The sequence below is a fragment of the Hylobates moloch genome, unplaced genomic scaffold (genome assembly GCF_009828535.3).
Source record: "Hylobates moloch isolate HMO894 unplaced genomic scaffold, HMol_V3 SCAFFOLD_19, whole genome shotgun sequence".
Lineage (NCBI taxonomy): Eukaryota > Metazoa > Chordata > Mammalia > Primates > Hylobatidae > Hylobates > Hylobates moloch.
Genome location: NW_026652294.1, coordinates 12263335 through 12287958, shown reverse-complemented (window position 1 = coordinate 12287958; position 24624 = coordinate 12263335). Strand labels below are relative to the sequence as shown.

The window sequence follows — 24624 nt, the reverse complement described above, 5'->3', positions numbered from 1 at the left end:
TCAGCCTCTTGAGTATCTGGGATTACAGGGGCCTGCCACCACGCCCAGCTAATTTTTGTAGTTTAGTAGAGACAGGGGCTCACCATCTTGGCCAGGCTAGTCTTGAACTCCTGACCTCGTGATTCACCTGCCTCAGCCTCCCAAAGCTATTTTTTTTTTTTTTTTTTTTTTTGAGACAGGGTCTTGCTCTTTCCCCAAGGCTGGAGTACAGTGCAGTGGTGTGATCGTAGCTCATTGCAGCCTCCAATTCTTGAGCTCAATTGATCCTCTTGCCTCAGCCTCCCAAGTTGCTAGGATTACAGGCGGGAGCCACTACCCCTGGCTACTTTAAGCCTCAGCTTTTAACCTGCCTTGACTAACAGCCAGCAGGACTCTCAAGAGGATAATCCCACGTGGACGAACGGGGGGCTAGGGCATTCAGCTCCATTCATGGAGAGTGGCCGGGGGCTTCTTGGCATTCCCTTGGGGTCCACCCAAAAGCCCAGGGTAGTTTGCCCTTGCCCACAAACTCCCCAAATCCCTCAAATCTGAATGTGCCCTTTGGAGGCCCAGGCTGCTGCTGTGGGAAGCAGGTGATACAGAGAGGCTTTACGGGATGGGGGGTTGGGGGGGTGGGGGCAGAGAATCGATTTCTGGCAACCGTACTGCAAGGCTGTGGGACGGGCCTCTCCTCTTGTCACTGCATGTGCCAGCAGATCACTCCTGGGGCCTCAGTTTCCCCATGCGTGATCTATGATGGGATTGCGTGCTATGTAAACCAAAGCACCATCCCGCGGCTGTGTTAGGAAACAGGCTTAGTGAGCGAAGGGGCTTATCTGGAGCCATTAGAGATCTAAATGCAGGCCTGACATAGACCTGCTTCCCAGTCCCAGATGGAGGGCCTCTGTTGGTCAGACTATTACCCTGTTACCGGGCCATGCACCCAACATTACTGTCCCCTCACCCACACTGTTTCTCAGGATTCCTGCCAATTGTGCCAGACTCGACATCTGACCCAGTGTCCCAGAGACTCAGTGGCATGGGACACAATCTGAGAAAGTAGAGGGAGCTTGAACTGGAAGGGGGCCAAGTCTCTGCCAGGACCATGCCCAGAAGCAGCTAACTGATGGGGAAGAGGCAGAGAAGGCCTGAGGGCAGTGGAGGTGAGGGAGCTCTGAGCTCCAACTTCCATTTCACTACCTCCCTTGGCTGCCCCTGAGTTTGGCAGGCTGGGTCTTTTCAGCAAATATCTTTTTATTTATTTTTTTTTTTTGAGACAGTCTCGCTCTGTTGCCCAGGCTGTAGTGCAGTGGTGCGATCTCCGCTTATGGCAACCTCCACCTCCCGAGTTCAAGTGATTCTCCTGCCTCAGCCTCTTGAGTAGTTGGGATTACAGGCACCTGCCACCACACCCAACTAATTTTTGTATTTTTAGTGGAGACAGGGTTTCACCATGTTGGCCAGGCTGATCTCAAACTCCCGACCTCAAGTGATCCGCCCGCCTCTGCCTCCCAGTGTTGGGATTACAGGCGTAAGCCACTGTGCCTGGCTTAGCAAATATCCTTTCATTTGAGCAGGATTCAGCAGCTTCCTGCTCCTCAAGGCCAAACACACCCCAACAGTCCCTCCTGGAAGGAGGATCAAACCCAGCTCATGGGCCCCTCAAAGCCCAGTGCAGAGGGGTCCTCTGTAGTTCCCCTTCACTCTCTCTCTAGCCTGGCCTGAGACCTGCCACAACCAGTCTCCCCAACATGGGAGGGGCCTGTGGCTTCCTCAGGCCCAGTCTCAGGGGGCAGGGAGGTGGCATGGTACGACGGCAGGTGTTGGCACTGGGGTCCAAGGTGGGGGAATCTCAGCTCTGCCACCCACAGGCTGTGCGACCTAAGGCACGCTGCTGGCCCCTGAATCTCTGCGGCTCTGTTTCAGGGCTGTTAAGGGAGAGTCACTCATTGGACAAGTCCCGAATCCTCCCTAAGTGCCCTCACCGTGATTAAGGATGGGCAAGTGAACAAGCAGAGGTTTGGGGTTCTGACCATAGACATTTCACCTTAAAAATAGGATTGATTTTGCATTTAGCTTCCTGGTACACCTAAGTTTATTTCAATATAAAAGAATGGGTTTTTTGTTGTTTTTTGAAGATGGAGTCTCGCTCTGTTGCCCAGGCTAGAGTGCAGTGGCGCAATATCGACTCAAGAATTCTCGTGCCTCAGCCTCCTGCTCCTGAATAGCTGGGATTACAGGTGCACACCACCACACCTGAGCTAATTTTTGTATTTTTGGTAGAGATGGGGTTTCACCATGTTGGCCAGGCTGATCTTGAACTCCTGACCTCAGGTGATCCTCGTCCTCCCAAAGTGCTGGGAATACAGATGTGAGCCACTGCGCCTGGCCCAATATAAAGAAATGTTTTAAACTGCCTACTTCCCCTATCTTCCCAGACCCTAAATATTTGAAGATGATGCTCTAGGTGGTTTGATATGCGGCTTCAAGGACTTTGAGTATGTCATCATCTCTTCCAAGGCACGTGGGCGCAGAGCTGATGGGCTGTTCATCAGAGGGCCCCACTGAGGACAGGACCTCTTCCTAACCTTGGTGGGCGGCAGCATAGGGGGTGCCTGCCTGGGCTGAACCCCACCTTCAAGAGGGCAGCCCAGAGCCCCTAAGCCCCCGACCAATGAAAGGCAGGATCCCCGCGTCGTGGCTGCCAAGGCCTGGGGTGATGCCCTAATGGTGCCTTGGGGAAAAGCAGGGAGTGAGACCCTAGCTTCAGGGTCCCAGGACTCCAGTTGAGTTGGGGCTCTGCCATAGGATTATAACCATCATCTAAGACCCTCATTTTCAGTATTTTAGTGGAGGAGCTGCAAGACTGCCCCAGGCCAGGTCTGTGTCCCCTGAGCCAGGTTCCCACAGCATCACTGCCTAGTCTGTGACCTTGGTGAATCACTTTTCCGTTTTGAGCACGTTTCCTGATTTTTTTGAGACAGAGTTTCACTCTTCTTGCCCAAGCTGGAGTGCAATGGTGTGATCTTGGCTCACTGCAACCTCTGCCTCCAGGGTTCAAGCAATTCTCCTGCCTCAGCTTCCCGAGTAGCTGGGATTACAGGCATGCAACACCACGCCTGGCTAATTTTTTGTATTTTTAGTAAAGATGGGGTTTCACCATGTTGGCCGGACTGATCTCAAACTCCTGACCTTGTGATCCACCTGCCTTGGCCTCCTAAAGTGCTGGGATTACAGGCGCGAGCCACCACGCCCGGCCTCCCAGTTTCCTGATTTGTAAGGCACAGATAAAAATGAAAATATCAACAACCTCATAGAGTTGTTCAAGATAGTATCTAGCAAGTGAGTGATCAGTCAATAGTAGTGGGTGCTCAGTCGGTAATCAATGTCATCACTGCTGGCATTCCCATCACTGCTGGCATTCCCATCACTCCCCCAATGCCCAGATGGCGGCTCAGGCACCCTCCACTCCTCCCTGATGGGGTTACTTCCCCCTTCTCTCGTCCCTGCCCCTGCACCTGAGGAGTATGAGGCACCAGGTCACTGCAGCAGGTCCACAGGCCATCAATGCTTTAATTTTGTCAGAGGCAGGCACTGAGCAGCCCTGCTGAGGTCTCCCCAGCTACTGTGCCACAACCAGCTCAGAGCTGCCACTCTAACAGCAGAGTGGAGAGCTGGGGTCAGGGCCATAGCCCCTGGGCTGAGGCCTTCTTGCAGGACCCCAACCACAGAACGAGTGGTCCTCATAACACCTGTGGCCTGCGGACTCCTTTTCCTTTTGCCAAGGAGTCTGAGATGCTTCATGCCCATCAGACCATGAGGTGGCCTTCATGGGAGACCTGCAGGGCCAGGCTGGCCAGACCTGGCCAGAAAGACTTCCCAGGGAAGATGCTTGGCTCTCTGCTCCAGGGTGGGCCATGGTATAGGGCCCTCAAAGGGGTTGTGGCTGGGGTGATCCCAGGGAGCATTGCTCCAAGTGCACAGGAGGTGGCAGCAGGGTCAGGCGAGTTCCTGTTCCAGGGACATCAGGAGGGAGGGTAGAAGCCTAGGGAGTGTGCGAGGCTGCTGGGATGAGGGAGCTCAGGGGCTACCAGCTAACCAGCCTCAGCTCAATGGTTTCTCCATCCTTGGGTCTGTAGTCAGCAATACCTGCAGAAACAGATTGAGGAAGGCGGGGTGAACTGGGCAGAATATCGCACCTCGCAACTTCATCTTCCAGACCCCCCACCCTGAGGCTAGGGTCTGTAAGAATCCACCTGGGGCTTGGTGGTGGGAAGCTGGAACCTCCCTAAAGCCTGCTAGAAGACTCTGAACTCAGCTTCCTATAGGGTTCCTGAGGCCATGAGCTCATCTGGTAATAAAAACACCTGACAGGCAGGGCCACACTGTCTTTGTAATACCCTAGGGGCCATCAGGAAGAGAAACTTGCACAGTGCAGTCTGGAGAGAGAACCAAGACCATGCATTAAGTCTCCCAGGAGTCAGCCTTCACTCACTAGAGAATCCAGGCTCTAGGAGGATGCCTGGATTCAAGCCCCAGCTCTGTCATTCATTACTGCTGTGACTCTGGACGAGTTATTTAACCTCTGAGTGAGTGAGTGTCGGTGCTCTTGTTGATGTGGGAATGCAGCCTGCAGGGGAACTGAAAGGGTCCTTTGAGAGAGCCAGGTGTCAGAAATGTTTCCTTTCAATGGAGGTGCTATGGTCCAAAATGTCTGTGTCCCCCCAAAATTTATATGTTAAAACCTAACCCCAAAGGTGATGGTATCAGGAGGCCCTAGGGCTTTTGGGAGATGATTAGGTCATGAGGGTAGAGCCTCATGAATGGGATAGGAAAGTGCCATTATAGGCCAAGCAGGGTGGCTCATACCTAGAATGCCAGCACTTTGGGAGGCCAAGGCAGGCAGATCACTTGAGCTCAGGAGTTCGAGACCAGCCTAAGCAACATGGTGAAACCACATTTCTACCCAAAATACAAAAAATTAGCTGGGCTTTGTGGCATGGGCCTATGGTCACACCTACTCAGGAGGCTGAGGTGGGAGGATCGCTTAAGCCTGGGAGGCAGAGTTGCAGTGAGCTGAGATCGTGATACTGCACTCAGCCTGGATGACAGAGTGGGACCCCCATCTCAAAAAAAAAAAAAAAAAAAAATTTTTTTTTAAGTACCATTATAAAAGAGGTTCCTTCAGCAGGCAAGAGCCAGGAAAATACTTTTTAAAAAAATTAAAAAACAAGGCCCCATCGAGTTGCCTTGTTCCTTCTACCATGTGAGAACACAGCCAGCAGGTACCACCAGAAAGTCGGCCCTCATCAGACACTGAATCTGTCAGTGTCCTGATCTTGGACTTCCCAACCTCCAGAACTGTAAGAAATACATTTCTGTTATTTTATTTTCTTTTGAGATGAGTTTTGCTCTTGTTGCCCAGGCTGAAATGCAATGGCGTGATCTCAGCTCACTGCAACCTCCGCCTCCTGGGTTCAAGCGATTCTCCTGCCTCAGCCTCCCGAGTAGTCGAGATTACAGGTGACTGCCACCACCCCTAGCTAATTTTTTGTATTTTTAGTAGAGACAGAGTTTCACCATGTTGGTCAGGCTGGTCTTGAACTCCTGATCTCAGGTGATCCACCTGCCTTGGCCTTCCAAAGTGCTGGAATTATAGGCATGAGCCACTGCACCTGGCCTCATTTCTGCTGTTTATAAGCCACCCAGTTTATAGTATTTTGTAATAGCAGCTTCAATGGACTAAGACAAAAGGGAACTCAAATTATAACTCCCATCCACTTTCTACCCCAAGGAAGATAGAGGAGTGATTTATGTAACTGGTTGATTTGGGAAGAATAAACTAGGCATGTGTAGCCTGGGCTCTCTCTATTTTTCTCCTGGGAGCGGGCTTCCTGCTAGACTCAAGGGCAGAGGGGACAGGAGGTAGAGGCTACAACTGCCCAGGTCTGCTTCTTGCCTGGGTCCACCTAGCTCTCACCCTCCTGTCTTTACCAGTAATAGAACTGGCCAGACTTGGGGTCTCCATCTGTAGCTCCTATTTTTTATTCCTCAATTTATTTAGAATGACGGCAAGAAAAAAGAACGCTTTTTTGTGGGCTCCCTCAGAAAGTCCCACCTTCTCTAAAGCACTCGCCACAATGCTTGACACATGGTAAGTGCCCCAGAAAAGTTCTTTAGGGGTGGAGTATAAAAGCAACTTAAGTAGCAAGAGTAGGGACAGATGACCTTTAAGGGTCTGTTTGCAGGCCAGGCGTGGTGGCTCACATCTGTAATCCCAGCACTTTGGGAGGCTGAGGCGGGCAGATCACTTGAGGTCAGGAGTTTGAGACTAGCCTGGCCAACATGGTGAAACCCCGTCTCTACTAAAAATACAAAAATTAGCTGGGCATGGTGGCACACGCCTGTAATCCCAGCTACTTAGGAGGCTGAGGCAGGAGAATTGCTTGAACTCAGGAGGCAGAGGCTGCAGTGAGCTGAGACCTCGCCATTGCATTCCAGCCTGGGCAACAGAGAAAGACTCCATCTCAAAAAAAAAAAAAAAATATATATATACACACACACACACATATACACACACATATATATACATACACACACATATATATACACATACATATATATATTTTATATGTATATACACATACATATATTTTATATATATATACACACATATATATTTTATATATACATATACACACATACATATATATATTTTATATATACATATACACATACATATATATATTAGTTTTACCAACTAGAAATTTTTAAATTATACATGTGGGCAACATTAAATTTTCATTGGATAGCATGGCTCCATTTTTTATGAAAAACTTACTGGCATATTTTTTTTAAGTATCTAGAAGAAAAGTTAATTTTGGCCAGGCACAGTGGCTCATGCCTGTAATCCCCGAACTTTGGGAGGCAGAGGCAGGCAGACCACTTGGCCTCTGGAGTTTGAGACCAGCTTGGCCAACATGGTGAACTCCCATCTCTACCACAAATAGAAAAATTAGCCGGGCATGGTGGTGTGTGCCTGTAGCCCCAGCTACTCAGGAAGCTGAGGTGGGAGGATCACTTGAGCCTGGAAGATTGAGGCTACGGTGAGCTGAGATTGTGCCACTGCACTCTAGTCTGGGTGACAGAGCAAGACCCTATCTCAAAAAACAAAACAAAACAAAACAAAACACGTTATTTTGGCTGGGCGCAGTGGCTTACGCCTGTAATCCCAGCACTTTGGGAGGCCGAGGCTGGTGAGGATCACCTGAGGTCAGGAGTTCAAGAATAGCCTGGCCAACATGGTAAAACCCTGTCTCTACTAATACAAAAAAATTAGCTGGCCATGGTGGCAGGCGCCTGTAATCCCAGCTACTAAGGAGGCTGAGGTGGAAGAATCATATGAACCTAGGAGGCAGAGGTTGTAGTGAACCGAGATCGCACCACTGCACTCCAGCCTGGGCAACAAGAGCGAAACTCCGTCTCAAAATAAAAATAAAGACATTATTCCTAGGTAGTATATTCTACGTGATTTTAATTTTCTTCTAGTTTTTTTTTTTTTTTTTTTTTGTAATCTATCTGGTTTTCTAGAATTTCCACAAGAACTTGCATAAAAATTCTAAGACTTCAGTTCAATGTATTATATCCAACTTTGAGCATCAGTGATTTTGTGAAGCTGTGGCCCAGGAAGGTGCTAAGGAAAGCCGGGGTGAGTTGATGAAGCCTCTTGGCTGGGTAAGCTTGGGGTAGGGGACACATCCAGGGTGCCAGGCCATGACTCACCTTGCAACAGGGGGGTGGCGGGGTCTCGGAGGAGCTGCCAGAACTCCCTTTCTTCGGCCGCTTTCCCCATCACGGAGGTCAAGTAGGGGCCTGACAAGGAGGCCTGTGTTTCATATCTACAAAAGGGAAAGGCAAAGAGGGAGAGAAGAGGTGGCTGTTGTCCCTAAGGGGAGAGGCAGAGCTCGCCCACAGCAGCAAAATCCCTTCCAAGCTCTTTGGGCCGACACTCATCAAACCCTTCCCGGGCCACCTGGCCACAGGTCTGTGCTCTCAACTTCCACCTCCTTCCCCTCCAGACCCCCGATCCTGCCTGCTCAGGCTTCATCCTCTCCACACTGACCATGACCATGGCCTCCAGGAAAGGGGCATCTATTATGTTATCAGCTCAGCAGTTGTCCCCTCCCTGGGGGGCTGATGTTATGGGGGATGAGAATCAGAAGCTGCTGGTGTCACCTAGAATGTGTACAATGTACAATGAGAGAGGGTGAAGCCTGCGTGCAGAGAGAGGCAGGGTCATGGGAAGTGGAGGCAGAGACACCTGGCAGTGGCACTGGGTCTCTGTGGCTCAGTGGCATTCCCCTCTTCTCTGGGCTGCATGGCTCAGCCTCCTCTCTGATTCTACGTGCTCTACACTCACTGTCGTGGAGAGGCTTGGAGTTTGATTTCTGGCCCTGGCAGCCAAAAGACTCCTCACTCACACTCCCCCTTCCCTGAGCTTCTGGCCTCCAACTTTGAGTTTCTCCACTCTGTCTGGATGCCACTGCCACAGGAAGCCTCTTAAAACTCCATGGGCCTGGGCCAGGCACAGTGGCTAAAGCCTGTCATCCCAGCACTTTGGGAGGCCGAGGCAGGCAGATCACCTGAGGTTGGGAGTTCAAGACCAGCCTGACCAACACGAAGAAATCCCATCTCTACTAAAAATACAAAATTAGCTGGGTGTGGTGGTTCATGCCAGTAATCCCAGCTACTGGGGAGGCTGAGGCAGGAGAACCACTTGAACCCGGGAGGTAGAGGTTGCAGTGAGCTGAGATTGTACCATTGTACCCCAGCCTGGGCAACAAGAGCAAAACTCCATCTCAAAACAAAACAAAACAAAACAAAACAAAACAAACTCCTTGGGCCAGGTCCTTCATCCCTCCCACAGGAGGAAGCAGCATGATCAGGGCCTCCCCTGGAAGACGGACTTGAAGAGTGGGATTTGCCAGAGGAGAAGGGAGGAGAGTGGGGCAGAGCTGAGAGGAGACGAGAGAAGAAAGGCACACAGGTGCACAGAATTTGGGGGAATGGTCTTTCAAAAGAGCGGGATCAGGCCAGGCACGGTGGCTCATGCCTGTAATCCCAGCACTTTGGGAGGCCACGGCAGGTGGATCACTTGATGTCAGGAGTTCGTGACCAGCCTGGACAACATGGTGAAACCCCATCTCTACCAATAATACGAAAATTAGGCTGGGCATGGTGGTGCACGCCTGTAATCCCAGCTATTCAGGAGGCTGAGGCAGGAGAATCACTTGAACCTAGTAGGCAGAGGTTGCAGTGACCTGAGATTGCACCACTGCACTCCAGCCTGGATGACAGAGCAAGACTGCTTCTCAAAAACAAAAGCAAACAAACAAACAAAAAATAACAACAAATGAGCAGGTTCTGGGAGAATGCAAATGACTGAAAAGGAGGTGAGACTATCAAGGTTAATGGGAATGATGTGAACAAATGCATCTTCTAGAAAGTGCCCTCTGGGGTAATACAGCCCTAAGTTATTGATGGTTGCAGTCTTAGAGAGAGAGGGATTTTTTTGGTTTTAAGTAACACAGGCTGGGCGCAGTGGCTGACATCTGTAATCCCAGCACTTTGGGAGGCAGAGGTGGGTGGATCACCTGAGGTTGGGAGTTTGAGACCAGCCTGGCCCACATAGTGAAACCCTATTTCTACTAAAAATACAAAAACTGGCCAGGCATGATGGTGGGCCCCTGTAATCCCAGCTACTCAGGAGGCTGAGGCAGGAGAGTCGCTTGAACCCAGGAGGTGGAGGTTGCAGTGAGCCGACATCGTGCCACTGCACTCCAGCCTGGGCAACAGAGTGCAACTCCGTCTAAAAAAAAAAAAAAAAAAAAAAAACCTATTTGGGGTGACTTAAGCGAAGGGAAAGTACTGTTCTAAGGAATGTCACAGAGTAGCCCTTTTCCCATTCCTTAACTCTGCAGGGCCATGTGGCTGCACAGGGCTACCTCTCTCCACATCTGTCTGTCCTTTTTTTTTTTTTTTTTTTTAGACGGTGTCCTTTTTTTTTTTTTTTTTGAGACGGAGTCTCGCTCTGTCGCCCAGGCTGGAGTGCAGTGGCGCGATCTCGGCTCACTGCAAGCTCCGCCTCCCGGGTTCACGCCATTCTCCTGCCTCAGCCTCTCCGAGTAGCCGGGACTACAGGCGCCCGCCACCACGCCCGGCTAATTTTTTTGTATTTTTAGTAGAGACGGGGTTTCACCGTGGTCTCGATCTCCTGACCTCGTGATCCGCCCGCCTCGGCCTCCCAAAGTGCTGGGATTACAAGCGTGAGCCACCGCGCCCGGCCATCTGTCTGTCTGTCTGTCTGTCTGTGTCTGCAGTTGAGCTTTCTCTGCTGTGCATTCAGGGACCTCAAACATAGTCTTCATGCCTGAACCCAGTTGAGGCATCCACGCACACTAACAAGAGAACCATTTCTCAGACTGGAGTCCACAGTGTCTTCCCAGAGATCCCCGAGCTCTGAATAAAAATGTTACATTCTAATTGTCTTTCATTTTGATGACAATATTCAAACACGAATACCAGCCGGTTCTGGGTAATCTCAGTCTGTGGGTCTGAGCCCTCCCAAGGGCACTCAGCCTATGTGTGGCCATCAGTGACTGCGCTGGTGCCCAGCAGCACTGCGCTATGTGCCATAGGCCACAGGAAGGGAACGGAGGTGGCCCTCACAGTGAATGAAGTGGCTGAGCCAGGCCAGGAGTGCCCAGGCTTCACTGCAGCTAGAATACAGGGAGGTGCTAAAGCGCAGGCCAGCACCTCCGCAGAGCATCCTTATTTGAATGGTATTGATTTTTATACTTTTCTATTTAATTTACAAAGTTGTTGGGGATTTATATTTATAGCTGTCTAGAGCTAGAAAGAGAAAGGACTTTTTTTGTGTGTGGTAGAGACAGGCTTTCACCATGTTGGTCTGGCTGGTTTTGAACTCCTGGCCTCAAGTAATCTGCCCACCTTGGCCTCCCAAAGTGCTGGGATTACAGGTGTTAGCCATCACACTCAGCCCTTTTTTTTTTTTTTAAGACAGAGTCTTCTGTCATCCAGGCTACAGGACAGTGACGTCATCATAGCTCACTGCAGCCTTGAACTCCTGGGCTCAAGCAGTCCTCCCACCTCAGGCTTCTGGGTAGCTAGGATTACAGGTGCACACCATCATGCCCAGCTAATTAAAAAATTTTTTTTGTAGAGATGGCAGTCTCACTATGTTGCCCAGGCTGGCCTCGAACTCCTGAGCTCAAGTGATCCTCCTGCCTCAGCCTCCCAAATCACTGGAATTACAGGAGTGAGCCACCAGCTCTGGCCAAAGACTTTATATTCAGTAAACTTATCAGTACACATCTAAGTCTTTTTATAGAAGAAATAACTTAACCTGGGGTCTGGGAGAATGTTTGTACTTCAGAGGAGTCTCTGCATATCTCTGGTCTGAGATTCTCTGGCCTAGAGGACCCGAAGGAGCCAACTGTGGGCCCTCCCTGGATGCAGGATGCTGTTTTCCAGGAACTCCCACTGGGGACAGAAATTGGGGCCCATTGGGGACAGAAATAGGCCCATGATTCTAGGGGAGAAGTCTGTGGTGTGCGTGACCTGGTGGAAGGCATTCAACTTCTCTGGGCTGGACTCCCCACTGATAACATGAGAATTACATTCATCTTATTTCATCATGGACAGGACCTGGTATCAAACAGCAGTCCAGACATGCTCATTCTCAGACTGGTCTAAGCTCAGGGTGAGAAGCAAGTGTAAGGACGTTGTCCAACCTCTTTGAGGTAATTAATAACAGGATTGGGCCAAACTTATTTCATAATAAAAGTTCTTATTCTGGCCAGCCACGGTGGCTCACGCCTGTTATCACAGCACTTTTGGAGGCCAAGGTGGGTAGATCACTTGAGTCCAGGAGTTTGAGACCAGTCTGGGCAACATGGATAAATCCCATCTCTACCAAAAATAAAAAAAAATATTTGCCAGGCGTGGTGGTGCATGCACGTTGTTCCCAGCTACCTGGGAGGCTAAGGTGGGAGGATCATCTGAGCCCGGAAGGTTGAGGCTGCAGTGAGCTGTGATTGTGCCACTGCACTCTGGCCTAGGTGACAGAGTAAGACCCTGTCTCAAATAAAATAAAATATAATAAAATAAAAGTTCTTATTCTGCGCCGGGCGCAGTGGCTCATGCCTGTAATCCCGGCACTTTGGGAGGCTGAGGCAGACAGATCACTTGAGGTCAAGAGTTCAAGACCAGCCTGGCCAAAATGGCGAAATCCCATCTCTACTCAAAATATAAAAATTAGCCAGGTATGGTGGTGCATGCCCATAGTTCCAACTACTCGGGAGGCTGAGGAAGGAGAATCGCTTGAACCTGGGAGGTAGATGCTGCAGTGAGCTGAAATTGTGCCACTGCAACCCAGTCTGGGCGACACAGGGAGACTCCATCTCAAAAAAAAGTAGATGGGTGTAGTGGTGCATACCTGTAGTCCCTGCTACTTGGATAATTTGAGGCTGCAGTGAGCTATGATTGTGCCACTGCACATCAGCCTGGGTAACAGAGGGAGACCTTGCCTAAATAAATACACAGCCAGGCGCGGTGGCCCATGCCTGTAATCCCAGCACTTTGGGAGGCCGAGGCAGGCAGATCACCTGAGTTCAGGAGTTAGAGACCAGCCTGGCCAACATAGTAAAACCCCGTCTCTACTAAAAATACAAAAATTAGCTGGGCATGGTGGCATGCGCCTATGGTCCCAGCTACTCAGGAGGCTGAGGCAAGAGAATCACTTGAACCCAGGAGGCAGAGGTTGCAGTGAGCCGAGATTGTGCCACTGCACTCCAGCCTGGGTGACAGAGGGAGGCTCTGTCTCAAAATAAATAAATAAATAAAAATAAACAAATACACAAACACGAGTTGGGCCTCCAGAGCCTGGGTAATAGAGTGAGACTCTGTCTCAAAAAAAAAAAAAAAAGTTATTATTCTGGCTGAGCATGATGGCTCGCACCTACAATCCCAATATTTTGAGAGCCTGAGGTGTGAGGATGGTTTGAGGCCAGGAATTTGAGACCAGCCTGGACAACAGAGAGAGACCCTACCTCAAAAAAAAAAAAAAATAGCCAGGGATGGGTGGCACGTGCCTATAGTCTCAGCTATTCGGGAGGCTGAGGCAGGACAGTAGGGTTGCTTCATCCCCAGAGTTCGAGGCTGCAGTGAGATGTGATTGCACCATTACACTCCAGCCTGGGTGACAGATCGAGACCCTGTCTCTTAAAAACAAACAAACAAAAAAACAGTCCTTACTCTGATGAAAGCAACACTGTGTTGAACGCTTGCTATGTGCTGGACCTTGCACATATAAAAAGCACATGCCACTATCTCTATGTGTACTAACTCCTGGACTCTTCACACTGGTTCTGCAGGGAGGGGCACAACTGTTCTCCTCGGTGAATTGTGGGTGCCTACCTGGAACCTAGCTGGTTAGAGCTGGGATTCCAACTGGGGGGCTCTGCCTCCAGAGCCTGCTCTCTCAATGACAGTGCTGGCCTATGGCTCCCTGTTTCCATAACACCGTGGGCAAGAAAGGAGCGGAGCAGGTAGAAGCAGAAGCAGGGCCAGTGTCTCTCCCAAGGGAACCCTCTCCTTTGTCCCCCATCTCTTCTGTAACCCTGTATCAGGCATGTGAGGTTGGGTGGGGTGAGGACTGGGAGGTGGGAGTCTTACGTGAATCCTCCTAACTCATGGGCCTTCTTCAGGACATCTTCCATGGTGGACCCGGCAAGAACAGAGATGGACTGTCTGTACCGTGACAAGAGGCTAAGCACCTTCAGTGTGACACTGATGATCTCTTGGGTCTGAGGAATGGTCTCAGCAGCTGGTTCCAACATGACTGTGCCAGGGAGAAAGGAAGAGGCAGCTGGTGTGAGGACAGGGAGCCTGGATGTTTGTCTTCCTGTCTTCCCTCAAAGACACCTGGACTTTTTCCTTCCCCATGTCCTCATCTCCATCAATGCCACCACCACCTGCTCAGCCGAAACCTGACTTCCATCCCGGCCTCCCCTATCCCTCATTCCCCACATCCCCCTCCACCCAAGATCAGGCCCCTCACTGGTTTCTCTGCTTCCAGTATCCTTTCTCCCACCTCTCTGGCACCTAGCACTCCAGAAGGCTCTTCCTACAACACGCATTTGTTCACAATGCGTCTCTGTTACCCTGATGGGCTCACCTCCTCTTCATTCACCTGCCTTCCACTCCCACTCATTCTCCCAGATCCCACTCTTTTGCAAGACCATTCCTCAAAATTCCCCCAAACTCTGTGCACCTGTGTCTTTGTTCTTGCTGCCTCTTCTTGGCTCCATTCTATCCATTCTTGTTTTTTTTGGAGACAGTCTCACACTGTCGCCCAGGCTGGAGTGCAACGGCACGATCTCGGCTCACTGCAACCTGTTTCCGAGGTTCAAGTGATTCTTGTGCCTTAGCCTCCCTAGTAGCTGGGATTATAGGGGTCTACCACCATGCCTGGCTAATCTTTTGTATTTTAGTAGAGTCAGGGTTTCACCATGTTGCCCAGGCTGGTTTCAAACTCCTGGGCTCAGGCAATCCACCCGCCTCAGCTTCCCAGAGTGCTAGGATTACAAGCACGAGCCACCATATACAGCTTCCTTCTTCTCCATTCTTTTTTTCTTTTTTTTTTTTTTGAGACATAGTCTCACTCTGTCACTCTGTCACCCAGACTGGAGTGCAGTGGTGCAATGTCGGTTCACTGCAAACTCCACCTCTGAGGTTCAAGTGATTCTCTTGCCTCAGCCTCCTGAGTAGCTGGGATTACAGGCGCCCGCCACCACACCCGGCTACTTTTTTGTATTTTTAATAGATGAGGTTTTGCCATGTTAGCCAGGCTGGTCTCAAACTCCTGACCTCAGGTGAGCCACCTGCCTAGGCCTCCCAAAGTGTTGGGATTACAGGCATGAGCCACTGCACCTGGCCTCCTTCTCCATTCTTAATTGGCAAATCCCAATCACCTCCTCAGCCTCTCTCTCAGAGGAAGCCTGGATCATGCTGCTACTGGGGCTTATCATGTTGTATTAGAGTTAACCAAAATGTGTCTCTCCTCCATTCATTCATTCATCCATTCATCCATCCATCCATCCATTCAAACATTTCTGTACTGGGTATCACACAAGCGGTATGCCCAGGGCTCTCCATTTAGTGCCTTCATCCCCACACTGTGAGCTTCTAGAAGCTGTGACCACATTTTGGCTGCTATGTCCCATGCACACCCACAAACTTGTGCTGACTCAACAAATCAGGATGAAGCAACCTCCCCTCACTGGGACATCAACGGGTACGCAGCAGATTGTAAAGGGCTGTGCTTCCGCAAAAAGGCTGGGCTACCTCGTGGTGCCAGGCAGTCTGGGAAGATCAGATCAATGTAGGTCTTGTGGTTCAGAACGGGCAGCAGCTGGGAAATCATGAGAGCATTCTGGAAGGCTCCGTCCTGCAGACTGGCCAACAAAGCAACCCTCGCCTTGAGACATGCTGTTCCCAGCTCTGCCCCAGGCATGGGGGAGGTCATGAGCAACTGGTGATAGAGTGGGGAAGAGAGGGAGGAGGTCAGCCGGCGGGGAGGGGCTAGGTGTTCCAGCCCCTGACCACTCCACCCGACTGTTCCCCAGGGTGGCCATGGCTCCAGGGTCTCTTTCCCACCTGTAATGCCAATGGGGTGCTGTAGACATTCCCAAAGTGGCCCTCGGGGGTCTGGGCCTTCAGGATCTTCTCTCGCACTGTACTGATGGCCGTGGTGATCCGTTGTCTCCGATCAGGGTTGAAGTTTGAGCGCTTCAGACAGGTGAATGCCAAGCCTGCCATGGCTGCTGTGTCTTGAAGAGGGGAACAGAACATGCGATGAGCTGGAGAGCCAAGGGGCCAGGACAGGCAGGGGCTTGAGGGTCAGGCCCTTGTAGCTATGGGCAACCACAGGAGGGCTTGGAGAAGGGCAACATGGTCAGATCAGCTAAGGGCACCAACTCAACCTGGTCTGCCCAAGACTTTCCTTGTCTGGACTCTGAAACTCCTATGTCCCAGGAAACTGCTTATTTGTGGGCAAACTGGTTTGGCTGATCACTCTGCAACTTGAGGGCTAGAGGTCAGGGAGAAGGACTGGAGGAGGGAGGCCCAAGAGGACTTGACCCCATACCACCTATTTCCAAACTTGGCTGCACACATTGGAATCACTAGGGGAGTTTTATTTTATTTTTTATTTTTTGAGACAGTCTCACTCACTCTGTTGCCCAGGCTGGAGGGCAGTGGTGCGATCTCCACTCACTACAGCCTCCGCCTCCCAGGTTCAAGTGATTCTCCTGCCTCAGCCTCCTGAGTAGCTGGAACTACAGGCATGTGCCACCATGCCCGGCTAACTTTTGTATTTTTAGTAGAGATGGGGTTTCACCATGTTATCCGGGCTGGTCTCAAACTTCTGGCCTCAAAAGATCCACCTACCAGTTCCAAAGCTGGCTCACAGCTGGAGCATAACCCATGAGCCCTCGCCAATTCATCCCTAAAGGACTTGATACGGAGGGGTCCCAAGGAAAGATGAGTATGGGGCCAGGGTATGGAGGTCATCAGTACAGGCCTGGGGACTGAGGGAGTGCCAGCTTGGCCTTGGCAGGGTCTGACTTACCCACAGAGTGGTGGCCCTGGTGGAAAGGTTCCACAGCATACAGGAGTTTGTCCACCACGCTGTCATGGATCCGCTTCTGGTGGAGACATAGAGCCAGAATGCCCAGGCCATACTGGTAGTAGCTAGTGTGGGGGTGGCCCTTGTGATCATGCCCTGGGAGGGAAAAAAAACCGAGGGGTTGCCTTTCTGCCCCCACCCAGCAGCCAGCCCCACCAGGACATGGGACCCCTAGCCTGCACTTTCCAACACGCTCCTTTGGGTCATGGGATCCTTCATTCCTTCATTGCCTCAGCCCATACGTGCTGAGGTCTCACTGTGTGTCAGACACTATGCTTAGAGGAAGCAGAAGACCCATGGCAGACGGGCACTGCGCAGTTTGGGCCTCAACCATAGCAATTGCTCATGAGACTGCAATTGTAATGGGAATGCAGACCAAGTAGTGATATTTGGGTGGCTGGGGAGTCAAGGCAGGATTCTCCAAGGAGGTAATGCTGGAGAGGGCTGGGGATGGGTGGAGGCAGAGCCAAAGGTAGAGCAGGAGTGAACTGCACGTAGGGAAGCCAGTCCAGACGGAGGAAGCCTGTATGAAGAAACTGGCTTATGAGTTGAGAGATGAGAGACAGCCGGTATGGCTGGAGCCCAGAGAGAGCAGGTGTGTGTGGGAGGCAGAGAATGGATGAGCAGAGCCTGGGGAGAAGGTAAGGGTAGAAAGGCTGGGCCACATAGCAGTGAGAGGCCCCTGCAGGGTTTAAGCAGTGCCAGCAAGATCAGGTTTATATTGAAAAGGCTGGCTCTGGCTGTTGTATGCTGGATCAAGTCAGGGCAGGAGAGCTAGTAGAGACAGACTACGGCATAAGTCATAAGCAGGCTGTCCAGTTGTCCCGAAGGTGGATAATCAAGTCAATCTTGGTGGCTTGCCAATACAAGACTTGCCAATGGGCTGGGCGCAGTGGCTCATGCCTATAATCCCAGCACTTTGGGAGGCTGAGGCAGGCGGATCACCTGAGGTCAGGAGTTCGAGACCAGTCTGACCAACATGGAGAAACCCCATGTCTACTAAAAATACAAAATTAGCTGGGTGTGGTGGCGCATGCCTGTAATCCCAGCTACTCAGGAGGCTGAGGCAGGAGAATTGCTTGAACCCAGCAGGCAGAGATTGCGGTGAGCTGAGATTGTGCCATTGTACTCTAGCCTGGGCAACAAGAGCAAAACTCCATCTCAAAAAAACAAACAAACAAAAAGCAAAACAAAAAAACACAAAACACACTTGTCAATAGAGTGTGTGCAGCGCGGGAAAGGCTGGATCAAGGATGGCTACGCGGACAGGTTCGAGCCTCTACGTGGGCAGTGAGATGGGCAGAATGGATGGTGGGAAAGACACCTGGGAAGAAAACCCAAAGTTCTGATTCTCACTAGAGAATATCATCTGATGAGCCCTCCCAGCTGCTCCCCACCCCCAGCGGATGGTGTCTGCTCACCAATGGCTCTCTTCTCATCCTCCAGGAACCGCTTGAGCTGTGAGACCAGCCTGTCCCCCTTGTGGCCCCTGACAAACTTGCAGTTGGCTCTGAGAGCGAGCAGGTAGAGGGCCAGCTGGCCCATGGAAGGCTTGCCCTGGCAGTCACCATCATCCTCGCTGAAGGCAGACGTAGGACAAGGCCAGTTAATGCCTTTGTGAGAAAGGCACCCCGTAAGCCTGCTTGGAGCGCCCACCCCACCAGCATCACAAAGTGGAAAAAATCTTAACAGTGGGAAACTTTGATAAAAGCTCGAAAAGTAAGTGTGTTGGCTATGTTGTTGTGAGGTGTATGCCACAAATATTTAATAAAGATGAACAATTAGATTCAAGGATAAACTCCAAGGGCTCCTGTGTCCAGATCTGTGCCTGCCCCACTATTTTGTCCATACTTCACCCACATGCCCCCTCCTTTCTATTTTCTTTGAGACAGAGTTTCGCTCTTGTTGCCCAGGCTGGAGGGCAGTGGCACGTTCTCGGCTCACTGCAACCTCCGCCTCCCGAGTTCAAGCGATTCTCCTGCCTCGGCCTCCCAAGTAGCTGGGATTACAGTTGCCAACCACCACCCTTGGCTAATTTTTTGTATTTTTAGTAGAGACAGGGTTTCACCATGTTGGCCAGACTGGTTTTGAACTCCTAACCTCTGGTGATCTACCCACCTCGGCCTCCCAAAGTGCTGGGATTACAGGCGTGAGCCACCACACTTGGCCATATTTTTATTTATTTTTTTTACTGAGATAGGGTCTCACTTTGTCTCCCAGGCTGGAGTGCAGTGGTTCCATCATGGCTCACTGTAGCCTTGATTTCTCAGCCTCAAAAGATACTCCCACCTTAGCCTCCGGAGAGGCAGGGACCACAGGCATGAGTCACTACACCTGGCTAATTTTTTTTTCTTTTTCTTTTTTCTTTTTTTTTTTAGAGATGTGGTCTCAATATGTTGCATAGGCCGGTCTCAAACTCCTGAGCTCAAGCAATCTTCCTGCCTCAGCCTCCCAAAATGTTGGGATTACAGGTATGAGCCACTATGCCTAGCCTTCTTTTCTCACCACCCCCGCATCCACTTCTCAAGAGGGAGTCTGAGAAAGAGGCACTCCATGGCTGGCCGATTCTTCGCCTCTCATTCAAACCCCAAAACAGGCGTCTCTGTGATGCCTCTTGAAAAGGGAGCACAGAAAGATGCTGCTTTTGGATTGGTGCAGTGGCTCATGCCTATAATCCCAACACTTTGGGAAGCCAAGACAGGCGGATGACCTGAGGTCAGGAGTTCAAGACCAGCTGGCCAACATGGTGAAACCCTATCTGTACCAAAAATATAAAAATTAGCTGGGCGTGGTGGCACACACCTGTAATCCCAGCTACTCAGTTGGCTGAGGCACGAGAAATCACTTGAACCCGGGAGGTGGAGGTTGGGGTGAGCCAAGATTGTGCCACTGCACTCTAGCCTGGGCAACAGAGTGAGAAAAAAAAAAAAAGATGCTGCTTCTGGGCTCAGTGTGAAAGAGTGCAGTCATGGATTAGTGATGTCTGCCTCATGCATGGAAGGGGAGCACACAGTCAGATGCTGCTTCTAGGCTCAATGTATTAGACTGCAGTCATCGATTAGTGATGTCTGCCTCAGGCACAGTAAGGGAGCATAGAGTCAGATGCTGGATCTGGGCTCATCATAAAAGAGTATAGTCATGGATTAGTGATGTCTGCTTCAGGCACAGGAGGAGCAGTAGTAGCAAGAGGAGCCCTGCATTAGCATCTCTGATCTAATCCAACCAACCCCTTCATTCTATAGATGGAGAAAGGCCCTCCATTCTATAGATGGAGAAAATTTGCCTAAGGTCTGCCCACAAAGTGGTGACAGGCTCGAACTAGTACCCAAGTTTCCTGTCTCTTAGTATGTGGAGCAAGACATGGAAAAAGAAGAGTGTGTGGCAATACCCTAGGAGGCACTGCTGGTAACCAAGTTTGAGGCTGTGCAGGTAGAGGTCTTCCTTGGTCCCAGCCTGCAGGCTGGAGAGGCGCAGGCCTACATAGATGCTGGGGTTCAGGTGCTCCAGGGAAAGCCGGTCCATCCAAGGTAAGAGGTGCTGGCCCAAATTCTCTACCAGACGGCTGTCCACCTCTGGTATTTCTTAGGAAAGAAAATGGTACAAGTGAGGTCACAGGGCCAGGTTACCAGCAAAGAAGTGCTTTGACGTTACCAGGGCCTTCTCCAGGGAATACATATCCTCACCCCCACCTCCACCCAGCACACACCAACTTGCAGTGGGAAATGCAGCCACACTGAAAGGCAGTGGGAGGGGAAAAGGAGGGAAGCAGATATCCCAAAAGAGCAGTTGGAGTGAGCCAGCGAGAGAGGTGGTGGGCTGAAGGTAGAGGAAGCTACTGCCAGGCAACCACTCTGCCCATCAGCGGTGACAGTGAGACTGGATGCCAAGCTGCAGGGTGTGCCCGGGCACCTTGCCCAATCTCACTTGGTCCTCATGCCAGTCCTGTGATGTAGATACTGTCATCATTGCTTTGCACAAAAGAGGAAACAGAAGTTCAAAGTCGTGTCATGTCTTACACAAGGCTGTAGAGCCAAGGATGGACCTAACTGCAAAGCCCTCGCTCTTTGGTGTCCTGCTGAATGTGTGTGCTACCCGTTTACAAAAACATCAGCCCACATGCAGAACGTGTTACACATCAAATTTTCAAACAACGCAGACTTCCAGCTGGTGAACTGAGGCTGCCTGGTGAACTTCCTCCATGCAGATCTCAAAATAATGCTTTTCCTGCCATCTCTGTTTAAATGAAGAGGACCTGAGATTGTGAGATGAGCTCTTAGAAAACAGTCACAGCTTGCAACCATTTACCTGTTGCTGTGGGATTTATTCGAAACTGTCCAACGAATATACTGAAATACCCTGGAAGCGGAAGCCTTAGGGATAGTTCCAAGGGACTTGAGCTCAGCACAGGGTAGCTTAGTTTGCCTCGGAGGCACCTTGCACTTTCGGTCCCTGTTTACTGCCTCCCAGTTGCTGCTGGGCTCCAGCTGCCTGATGGTGGCCTCCACCGTGCCATATCCCAGGGGACTAAGAAAAGGAGCTGCTGCAAGACGCCTCAGCTGCCTCCTGGTGCGAGGACCAGAGCTCCTAGAACACAGCTCCATCCTGTGGGTTTGGGTCCCACAACCTCATGTCTGTTTTCCCGACAGCCCCAGATACCTGTTGCTATAAGGTGACCATCCACCAGCATGAAACCCTACATAATCCTTTGCTGTGTGGGCCCAGACCAGAGCACATGGCTGGTTTCTCACCAGATGTTAATGGAGAGACTGGGGGGTTGCTTTTTTCCCTTTCTGTCACTCAGAACCATTTTTTGGTGTCTATCTCCATCTCTCCGTCTCTCTCCTTCAATGTCTCTGAGGCTCTCTAGGTCTGTCTCAGTCTCTCCCAGCCTGTGTCTCTCTGGTCATCTGCCCCTCCTCACCTCTCTTTCCTTCTCCCTTTTCTTGAAATGCGCAAGGGAGCTCCCTGACCTCACCCTGGGCTCTCACCTCCAGCACGATGAGTCAGCACAGGGTTAGAAAAGGAAAGATCAGGATCCAGCTGGAAAGAGAGAGACTGACAACCACAGAGCAATCTCCTTAAAAGGAAGGGGCCAGGCAGATTCACCCAGGGTAATAAAAGCAGCCTTGGGTGAGCTCTCACCCTACCAACCCAGCCCTGCCGGCTACGGGCTGATTGCTGTTGACATTCACAAGCACAGGAGCCAGACAGAGTGGCTCACACCTGTAATACCAGCACTTTGGGAGGCCAAGGTGGGAGGATCGCTTGACCCTAGGAGTTTGAAACCAACCCTGGGCAACATAGTGAGACCTCATCTCTGGAACAAAATTAAAAAAAAAAAAGAGAGAGAAAAGGAAGCACAGGAGCCCACTTTGCATTAGCATTTGTACAGCGCTCCCTGTCAATTTCACAACACACATACAGAACTTTAAACTGGGAGAGCAGGTGTCATGGGATCCTTCCTTGTACTACACCAAGGAGGAATGCAGGGGAGCATTCTTAGCCCATTTTACAGATAAAGGAATGAGGCTGGGTGCAATTAAGTGACTCAGCGCAGATATTTACACCCCAAACCCCAGTTCAAGATTTCCCAGACCCCAAGGGATTGGGGCTCCTGTGGGGTCAGGCTAATGGACTAACTGTCCAAGGCTGAGGACCAGATCAGCCAGGAGGGAAAGCTCTGGCTGGTTGAACCCAGAACTCCCCTGGGGACTGTCCAGACAGGAACCAAGAGCTGGGGCTCCTCGGCCCAGACCTGAGGAGTCTGACTGCATTTATGGAACACAGATGAGAGGCTTGGAGTTCTGGCCGGGTGCAGTGGCTGTAATCCCAGCAATTTGGGAGGCCGAGGCAAAAGTTTCACTTGAGACCAGGAGTTTGAGACCAGCCCGGGCAACATGGTGAAACCCTGTCTCTACAAAAAAAAAAAAAAAAAAATTAGCCGAGCATGGTGGTATGCACATGTAGTCCCCAGCTACTTGGGAGGCTGAGGTGGGGGGATCACTTGAACCCACGAGGCACAGGTTGCAGTGAGCCAAGATCGTGCCACTGCACTCCAGCCTGGGCAACAGAGCGAGAACCTCTCTCAACAAAAAACAAAACAAAAAAAGAAAACGAGGCTTCAAGTTCTAAAAACTAAGTTCAGCAAAGCTCTGGTAAAGGTGGAGCACCCTGAGCGGGTCACTCAGCTCCTCCAAACCTCGACTTCTTCACTTGACACCTGGACATGACTGCACCCATCTCTCTGGGTTTCCCCAGGGTCACAAGAGACCACGGTGGTGAAAGTGTATTGCTGAGCGTAATCCTGGGTGCAGAGGAGGGGAAAAGCAGCGTGGGCAGCCCAAAGTCCCAAAGCCTGCCTTCTGCCTCCTGTCTGAAGGAGCAGCCCTGAGCCTCTAAGCTCAGACTCATAGACGGGTCCCAGGAGACAGTGTGCTCCAAGAGACCCCTTGGGGCACAGAGCTGGAGCAGGCAGGACCTCCGAAGGCTCACTTCCTGCTGCCTAGAATGCGTGTCCCCCACTCCTTTCCTGCCAGCTCCTTTCCTTCCTTCGAATCTCAGCTCCCATGTGTCCTCTCGGTCTTCAGAAAGTCTTCCCTATGCCCAGCTATTTTTAAATTTTTTTTATTTTTTGTAGAGATGGGGTCTCCCTATGTTGTCCAGGCTGACCTCGAACTGTTGAGCTCAAGCGATCCTCCCACCTCAGCCTTCCAAAATGCTGGGATTTCAGGTGGGAGCACCTAACCATTGATTTCTTTTGTCTGTCCACCTTCCCTAGAACATAAGCTCTAGGATCGCAGGGATTAGACTTGTCTCATGCTTTGCACGTTCCCCAAAGGCTAACGCTGGGCCTAACACAGAAAAGGCTGAGTAACTATGTGCTGAATGAATGTGTGAATGAATGACTGAATTAACGGAGGAGATCTTCTCTGGTAAGGAGTCAGACACATAATCAATCGCAATAGGACGTGTTAAATGCTGAGGTCCAGCTAAGCCCGAGCTGCTATGGGAGCTCAGAAGGGCAGGTAAGTTCCCTCATCCTATGCCCTGGCCACCCTCCTAAGGACCCAGGAGGAAAGAGGCACAGGATAGAGGCGAGTTACTCACCACAGATCTCAGCGAGGGCCCCCAGGACCCCCAGAAGGAAGAGGAAGGCCCCAAGGTGCCTCATGGCAGCAGCAGGTGGGTGAGCAGTGAGCAGGAATCGGGAAAGACTCCTGGGGCTGGCCCTGCTAAGGCTGTCCTGACCACAGCCAGTCACCACTCCGAGAGAGGCAGCTTCCTGTAACTGATTAATCCTCCACGCCTGCAATGCGCTAAGTATGCAGAGGGGTGGGGCAGGGGAAGGTCTGTGGTGGCGGGGAACATAAGGCCAAAGAACAGAGGAAGGAAGGGCAGAGCAGCCCTCCTGGAGGTAGGGAACAAAGGGAGGAGGAGGGCGAGTGGGACCATGTGAGACATCTTGAGGCCATCCACGTTCCTGCTTAAAGAGCCCTGGACCAGCACAGAGGGCCTGACGTCTGATCTGCCAAGTCTGTCCGACCGTGCCTGTCTGCTGGCCCCTAGCTGTTCCAGTGTTGGATTGGCAGGACTGGGTGCCTACCTGGTACTCCTTACCGAAGGAGCCCCTGGTAGTGCCCACCTAGCCCAGGACAAGGAGTGGAACGGGAGCTGCAGCTGCAGTGGTCACGTGAGCAGCACTGCTGGAGTCAGCTGTTTTTCAGCACCGCCTCCCTCAGTTGTCGGGGGAGGGGATTGCGGGGGTGGGGGAGTTGGGCAGTTGCGGGGGGGTGGGTGCCGCTGGCCCCAGACCAGCCAGGCCACTTTTCTCAACCAATCCGAAAGAGCTGGGAGCCTCCTGGAGAGGACAAAACAAG

The 24624-nt window shown here is 51.2% G+C and overlaps 1 protein-coding gene across 1 annotated transcript; it reads right to left on the bottom strand.

Moving 5' to 3' along the window:
• Positions 1-3490: 3490 nt before the first annotated feature.
• TCN2 (transcobalamin 2) lies at positions 3491-24141 on the bottom strand. The gene is made up of 9 exons (XM_032138833.2): positions 23855-24141; positions 20136-20328; positions 18169-18326; positions 16691-16843; positions 15718-15890; positions 15406-15592; positions 13735-13900; positions 7762-7877; positions 3491-4128 (listed from the first exon to the last, which is right to left on the bottom strand). The coding sequence occupies exons 1-9, from the start codon at positions 23916-23918 to the stop codon at positions 4067-4069; spliced, it is 1272 nt and encodes a 423-aa protein (XP_031994724.1). The 5' UTR covers positions 23919-24141; the 3' UTR covers positions 3491-4066.
• Between the last annotated feature and the right edge of the window lie 483 nt (positions 24142-24624).

Coding starts and splice junctions, on each gene's coding strand:
- TCN2 (XM_032138833.2), bottom strand. CDS start 23,918: ATGAGGCACCTTGGGGCCTTCCTCTTCCTTCTGGGGGTCCTGGGGGCC. Junction 18,327..20,135: donor TACCAGCAGTGCCTCCTAGG/GTATTGCCACAC, acceptor GTCTGCCTTCAG/CGAGGATGATGGTGACTGCC. Junction 4,129..7,761: donor CGCCACCCCCCTGTTGCAAG/GTGAGTCATGGC, acceptor CTGTTTCTGCAG/GTATTGCTGACTACAGACCC.